This window comes from Medicago truncatula, chromosome 7 (assembly GCF_003473485.1).
Source record: "Medicago truncatula cultivar Jemalong A17 chromosome 7, MtrunA17r5.0-ANR, whole genome shotgun sequence".
In the NCBI taxonomy this organism is placed as follows: Eukaryota; Viridiplantae; Streptophyta; class Magnoliopsida; order Fabales; family Fabaceae; genus Medicago; species Medicago truncatula.
Genome location: NC_053048.1, coordinates 38,759,538 through 38,767,550, shown reverse-complemented (window position 1 = coordinate 38,767,550; position 8,013 = coordinate 38,759,538). Strand labels below are relative to the sequence as shown.

Here is an 8,013-nt window from a genome sequence, read left to right as displayed (position 1 = left end):
ACATTAGAGTGATTCTTTTTCGTTCCCATTTACATTTCTCTTTCTTTTTCTGATCTACCTCACTTCCCTTTCTTTGACCATAATCAACACTCTGAACAATTTCACTTTCCTTGCCGTTTTGTTCCATCTCAGTGTCGTTTCACAGCTAGGTTTTCGAAAATGAAGTCCTTTAACAAATTGAAGAGAATTGCACTTCACAAAACCGTTGGAAAAGAAAAGAAGGAGTTTCTTCCTTCCGTTAAGGTCGATGAACTCGCTCTCGCTGCTAAGGTTCTTCCGTTTCTCTCTCCGTTACGATGTTACTATTTGTGATTGAACCATCAATTTTGCTCTTAATTAATTAATGTTTTAATTTTGATTATTGATTATTGATTTTTGTTACTGTTTAGTTATAATTTGTGTTTTGATCTAGAATCCCTGAAATCATGCTTAGTTGTATAAATACTTTATTTATTAATTAATTTGTTAATTATGGTTTTAATCTTGAATTAGTGATCTATTAGTTGTAATTTGAAGGGTATTATGTTGAAATTTGTGAAAGATGTGTAGTATTAATTTGTTTTGATCGGGTTTTTATTAATTTTAGTGGCATTATGAGTTATGTTTTTAATTTTGCAGTATATGCAAGAGATGAGAGATTGTTATGATAGCTTGCTTGCTGCAGCTGCTGCTACTGAAAACAGCGCGTATGGTAAGATCTAATCTTCGATTTTCTGTCGATAGCTCATTTTTTTGTGTCTGTAGATGAAGTTACGGACACCACCTAAAACTCGTGCATACAATTGTGAGGTTCCGAGTTCGAACCTGGGTGAAGGTGTCCAGCCTAACAATATCTAGGTATTGTCAGTTGAGCTAGGCCTTAACGACTCATTTTGTTCCCCCTTTTTCCTCACATATGAGCTAGTTAATACTTAGGAATTGGATCTTCATTTTTTCCTCATGTATGTTTCCAAATATGCAAATCACTTATTGGAGCTTGGTTGTTTTCATGTTCAGTGGGTGCTCCCAAACAGATGTCCATATGGTAGCAACAATTTTTTGTTTCTTACTAAACGGTTGTTTGGAATGTGTCTGCAATTGATTTTTTTTTTTCTTTTGTTAGTATGAAGCGGGTATCCTCTGTGCTTTAGTGCAGAGACTCTGATCCCTCGAGCTGTGTAAGACCACAATGGAGGGAAAGGCTATCCCTCAAGAGATTTAGCACTTTTGCATTTAACACTAAATATAATGTCTCCAACAATATAAGATATATATTTACATTTCCAATTGCCGTAGTCTATGATCAGCATGGTCTTCTGCATTACGGGCAAAGTTCAGCATTTCTGTCCATTACATATTTGGAAAACAGCCCATGATGAAAATGCTGATCAAGCTTGTGAGATTGTGGATTACTGAGTTTGAGTGTCTTGACGAAGAGGTGTTTTGGGCTGGATTTTGGGACTTGGTTGGGATAAACTTTAGCTTTCCCATTATGTATATTTTCCCAATTTTGAGCACTCCTCTAAGCTTTGCCACGTCTCTGTAGCCTGTGATATCACTCCTCTCTCTTTCAAGATCCGTGACCTCTTAAGCCGTGCCCCTGCCTCCTCACTTTAAATGAGAGCTTCTGTAATATTGAAATGCAGAATCTAATTTCAACTTATATGGGAAGCTGTTGTTTAAAATACTTGTTGTTATTGCATAATTATTTTAATATTTATTTTTCTGGAAGTACTTGAATAGTTTATCTAAACTGGATCTTTATGTAATGTAGTTAATAGTATTTTTCATGTGTGTGTGTGGGGGGGGGTTGGTTAGCTCAACTGGTTTGAGCTAAGGGTTAAGGTGTTGGCGGTCAAGGGTTTAAGTCCTGGCAAGGAGAAAAAGAACTAACATAACAATTAACATACTAACATTTGCCATTAAAAAAAATGTATTTTTCATGCGTTTTTTTTCCTGATCAGTTATTGCCTTGAGAAATTAAAGTCTCTTAAGGTATCTTTGTTGTGATACATATTCCAGAATTTTCGGAGTCATTGCAAGAAATGGGTACTTGTCTATTGGAGAAAACTGCCTTAAATGATGATGAAGAGAGTGGTGAGTGGGTAAATTTTTCGTCACTTCCATATCTAAATTACCTAGCTTTTATGCTAGTTGATTTAAATCATGTTTAGTTGTTGCTACAGTTGTTATGAACTGTATGCAGGTAAAGTTTTGGGGATGCTTGGAAATGTGCAGCTTGACCTTCAGAAACTTGTTGATGGCTACGTAAGCTTTTGTTGGGCGCAACCTTTTGATTTTCTTCTTGAAGTGCTGTTCATTTACAAAAACTTTTATGATGACTCTATCCCTTCTGTTCCACAGCGTTCTCATGTAGCACTGACCATAACCAGACCATCGGAGTCTCTTCTTAATGAACTAAGAACTGTTGAGGTATGTTTATGTACTTTTCTATTTATAAAATTTGTTTATTTAAAGCACACCCAATGGTTAATGCATATATGTATACTCTTTTCGCATTCCGTCTTTGCCCCATTTAATTTATTTCAGTATTTCAACTTTATTTTACTTATTAGTAGCTATTACTAAATGACTGTTACTAGAAAATGTGGTGTTCTATCATTAAAAACAACATATATACAATTAACAAAAGATAATGCACAGGGTCTCATTGTAATGCATGGAATATATATTGCCTCAGGGGAAAATGGTACTAGAGTATGATCCTTTTACATTATCAGTATGTATATTGTTGGTGACATATACTGGTTGCAGGGATGGATTTAAGGGAGGGCAACCAGTGGTTATATATATATATATATATATATATATATATGCATATATTGCGTAACATTTAATAATCTAATATATACTAAAATAATATATTATTGAACTATTTTGTTTTATTTTCTTACATAACTATTGTAATTTATTTTATATAAAATTTATGATAAAAAAATTTCGGCCCGCGTTTGATATAGTTCTGGATCCGTCCCTGTCCGGTTGGTTAAGTGTTGTCTCTGTATCTGGTTTAATGGGTAGATACTTACATCTGCGTATAACATTATTCTTAGATTTTATATCAGGCCTAACTCATCCTTACAAAACCGGCTTGTAAGGTGAGGGCTGCCCAAGCTTTATAAACACTACACAGGACATATCTCTAAGCATTGTGGGACTAAATCCATCCCCTCAAAGCCAACACCATGAAGGTGTTGAAGGCTGCAATGAAGGCAGTGATTGCCGCAATTAGGCGGCTAAGGGCGGACCACAATCAAGGCGGAATTTTCAACAATTAAAAATAGCTGTTTTGGTTTCTTGTAAAACTGTATAATTTTCTTTGCTGTTGTTTCATGAATATAATCCTGAATGAATCTCGCAAGACTTATATCCCCTCCCCCTTTATTTGAGTAAGTTGTGGAATATTGATTGTAACCTTATGGTGCCAAGTAAGTGTCATATAATGAGCAATGCTAGCTACACTCATCCTAACACACTATTTTTAACACTCACTCTCTTATTGGGTGAAATACATGTGGGTTCCACCACATTGAAAATGGACGCCACATAACATAGTGGGACCTACTTGTATCATATATTTCATCTGATAAGAGAGTGAGTGCTGGAAAGTGTGTTAAAATGAGTGTTGCTGGCATTATTCGTCATATAATACATGCGTCCATTAGTTAGTAATGTGTGGAGGATTTATTATGCTTTTCATACATTTGTAGTTGATCGCTGGGTGGTTTATTAGGCATTAAGTTTGTGTATAAGGGATTTGAGGGTAGATATTTACAATAATAGTGGAGATTGAAGCGGAATGACAAAATTGTAGAACTTAAAGAATGATGAAAGAAGAGGACAGTGGCAAGTAACGGTGGCACTTAGACTTTTACGAGATATTGAATAGAGCATACCCAGGAAGATAGATCTAGATATTGAACTATTTTGATATTCTCGAATTTTATGCTTGGCTTTCAAACATAATAAAGTTGTCTACAAAGCGCAAGTTTGAGACACGAAAAACTATGTCCTCTTTGATTTGGAATTAAACAGATTGCCTTGCCTAGGGCAGTAGTAAATAAATTTGAAAATGTATTGAGTTTGCTGCTTCATAATTGTGTTTTAAAGAGTCAACTTTTTCCTACATCTTACTTTCTTTCGATTCATCATGCAGGACATGAAGCGTCAGTGTGATGAAAAAAGGTCTATACTTATAAAGCTGCTATTAGTTTTCTGTGCCTCATCCTCATGTGAATATTTCCTGAATCTTCTGTATTGCTTTCAGAGAAGTTTATGAATACATGATTGCCCAACAGAAAGAAAAAGGGAAGTCAAAAAGTGGTAAGGGTGAAAATATAACTTCACAGCATTTGAAAGCTGCTCACGATGAATATGAAGAGGAAGCAACACTCTGTGCTTTTCGGTTAAAATCCCTGAAACAAGGCCAGTCACGTAGTCTCCTAACACAAGCCGCTCGCCACCATGCTGCTCAGGTTTTGTTAAACTTTTGACCTTTCTCATTCAAATCTTTGAGATCCTTTTTTTGGTCTAGTCTTGATGTACTTCTTTTTATCTTGTTTTACTTCAAATATAGTTGAATTTCTTCCGGAAGGGACTTAAATCACTGGAGGCCGTTGAGCCACATGTTAGGATGGTTGCCGAGTTGCAACATATTGATTACCAATTCAGTGGCCTTGAAGATGATGATGGTGAAGGCAGTTTTGAATATGATGGGAATGAGTATGAGTACGAGGCCACCGAAGGCGGCGAGTTGAGTTTTAACTACAGATCAAACAAGGATGTCCCCACATCGCCAAACTCAGCAGAGGTAGAAACTCAATATTACTCATAATTGTATGATGGTTTTTAATGCCCAGGTGCATATTGAATTTGTTTAATGCTTATTGCTTACCTTTTAAAAAGGAATATCACAGAAGCATTTCACTGTGGTTATGTTAGACCTGTTTACAACTATAGATGCTATCTTACTCCATGTCTCCAACACAAAAGCTTACTATCACTTTTTCTTTCTTCAAAAACTGAGTTAATGATTCAACTTGTTATGATCATTGCTTATGTATTAGCAGGTGGAAGAATCAGACCGTTCAAACATTCGAGCTTCAACCACTGAAACTGCAGAGGTATTCTTTAAAGTTTTGATTATCCAATTTGAAACTCCCATTTAAATCTTAAATTAATTGTAAAGTGAAATCCAGGTAAATAAGCTCCTCAACTCCCTTAGGACTACAATATTTCAAAACAAAATCTCTATATTTAGGATAAGTACTGAAAGTTTTTTCTTTTTTTTGACAAAGTACTGAGATTATTTGACACCTAATTTATGGATATTGGTCTAGCATTATAATAATGACTATGTAATAATAATGACTATGTAATTCTCATTATTGCCTTGGTCTAGCTGGTCATCAACTGAAAAAGTATCGCTAATTTGACTTGGGTCATCCTCTAATCTTTTATTAATTTTCCTTTTGGTAGACAAGTTTAGACAAGAGCCATGTAGATTTTAAAGTATCAAATAGAGATCCACCAAGAGTCAGCAGCTATTCAGCTCCAATATTTGCAGAAAAGAAATTTGACCCAGCTGAAAAAGTAAGACAACTGTTGTCATCATCTGCAGCAAAGCCTAATGCTTATGTACTTCCTTTACCTGTCAACATCAAAGAAACAAAAACTGCACCACGCTTAAGTGCAAGTGCATCTTCGCATGATTTGTGGCATTCATCTCCTTTGGATGAAAAAAAGAACGGGAAAGATTTTGCTGATGGTAAATTGTCAGAACCAGCCATCCCTAGAGTCTCTATTCTCAAAGAAAGCAACAGTGACACTTCATCAGCCCAGTTACCACGTCCGTCGACAGAGGGACAGTCACTTCCCCAAGTTGATATTTTTAACGCTTCTGATCATAAGAAAATAAAAAGGCATGCATTTTCAGGTCCATTGACTAATAAGCCATTGTCTGTAAAACCTGTCTCTGGGGGTTTTTCACGGTTGCCGATGCCCCAACCTTCCTCTCCAAAAGCATCTCCTGGTGCTTCTCCTCCCCTTGTTTCTTCACCTAGGATAAGTGAACTACATGAGCTTCCTAGGCCCCCTGGTAATCAAACCAGCAAGGCAACAAAATCTTCTCGAGTAGGTCACTCTGCTCCTTTAGGATTAAGGAATCCAGAGCATCCTACAACTAATAAATTTCCTCCGGTTGTATCAAGTTCAGCATCTCCACTTCCAACTCCACCCATTACCGTCTCTCGGAGTTTTTCCATACCCTCAAGTAGTCAGAGAGCTGTGGTAATAAATGTTGCTAATAAGTATTTGCATACTCACCAAATTCCAGAAAAGGTTGAAGAAGCTGCATCACCTCCACTAACACCTTTATCCCAGAGAGCATCAGCTCTATCTGATTTAGCTTCTCGCTCTAGTGAAATCCAAGGTAAAGTACTATTTATTTATCTTGAATTTTGTATAAAATTGGGACTATCCACAATTTAGCTACTTGTTTTCATATATATTGAGTGCCAGAATCAACTTATGAAGTAATGCAAATTGCCTTGGTTAGTTAACATAACATTATTATTCTGAGAAATATGGATTAGGACATGTCAGGGAACATCTTAATGCAATATAATGCTGCAACTCACATTAGTGCATTTGTGGCATCAAAAATCAGTTCAATAAACTCATGTCCTAAAAAAAAGTTTCATTAGACAATTTGTAACCCTTCATCAATAAAACTCATGTTTATAGCCGTAGTTGAATGTTGAAGAAGAAATTATGTTTATTTCATGTATTTAGTGTTGCACCTTCCTCTGGACTAAAGTCTTGTGAATCCTGCCAAAGTGATGCATTGTATTTCTTCCACTCTATGGTTACATTGTCGAGAGCACTTAGTGATGTTTCCAAAAGATGCTGTTAATAGCTTCCTGTGGTATTAGCGCCGTTGAATATGACCTGTTAAATAGCTTAATTCTCACCGTGCTCTCTAGATCCAGTTAAACATGAATCTCACAAGTGACACAATGAAATCAAGTTGGTTATCACGATTTTATTGCCATTCTTGGGAAATGATTGTATTGGAATATCATGGTGCTGGATATTTTCGACTGTCTCCTCATTCTGTAAATTGATAATCTTGTGAACTGTTTTAAATTATGTTGTAGTTGTCATTGATTTTCCTGTAGTTGAAGTCTTTATGATTGCTCCTTCGTTTCTGAAAATTTTACGTCATTGAGGAATAGGGTTTCCATTGAATTTAAATATTTGCTTTGACAATCATGCGATCTAGACCAATTTGTGTTCAGCATCAATATTTTTCTTAGTACCTCTCATCCTGTTTTACTTTGTCACCTTCATCATGGTGGGAAACGTGAGTATGAGGTTTTTCAGTGGATGCAGGTGGGAACTAAATTTCATGCACGATGCGGAGTTCTGGTGAATGATTTAAAGCATTTTTATTCTATGCTTGTCCAAGCTAAATCACTCGCATGGAGTTCTACAGTTTTCCCCAACAGAAGGTTCTGGGAAGTATGTGTATATATGTTATGTAATGTTTAGCTTCTCATCTCAATTTGTATCTATTATTTTTACTGTAATAACTAGTCTTGGTGAGAACTAAACTCTACATGATTGCCTTTATGATGTGTTTATGTATATATTCCGGATGGAAAATTTTGTTCACATCCCCAAGTAAAACCACCTTAAACTTTAACTTTTCGAGGACGAAAGTAAATCTAGAACCAGAAACCCCTCCCCCTATCAATTGCTTCTCTTGCCTTTGACAGTCAATGGGTGGCAGGTAACACTCCCCCCATCGATTGCTGCTCTCTCCTTCGACAGTCGATGGGTGGCAGGTAACACTTGAATTTTCACATTGATCAACTCATCAGCCCTTGACGTGGGTACTGTTATATTTTTATTAGAGAAACGCCCAACAGTGGGAAATAGTTTCTACAAACTTTATCCATTTCCCTTGTATTGTTTCCCAGTAATATAATGGATGTTCTTGCCATTTTTTAA

General features: G+C 36.2%; 1 protein-coding gene across 6 annotated transcripts; it reads left to right on the top strand.

Moving 5' to 3' along the window:
* Positions 1–8,013, top strand: LOC11427597 (uncharacterized protein At2g33490). Of its 6 annotated transcripts, none has more exons than XM_024769687.2 (11): positions 1–270; positions 619–691; positions 2,002–2,076; positions 2,186–2,247; positions 2,344–2,412; positions 4,157–4,185; positions 4,268–4,475; positions 4,577–4,810; positions 5,067–5,123; positions 5,479–6,430; positions 7,393–8,013. In XM_024769687.2, the coding sequence occupies exons 1-11, from the start codon at positions 160–162 to the stop codon at positions 7,401–7,403; spliced, it is 1,881 nt and encodes a 626-aa protein (XP_024625455.1). In that variant the 5' UTR covers positions 1–159; the 3' UTR covers positions 7,404–8,013. The 6 variants fall into 6 exon arrangements, with proteins under 6 accessions (XP_024625455.1, XP_013449449.1, XP_003624440.1 ...); XM_013593995.3 differs by having other exon boundaries at positions 2–270; positions 7,384–8,013; XM_003624392.4 differs by having other exon boundaries at positions 3–270; positions 5,070–5,123; positions 7,384–7,710.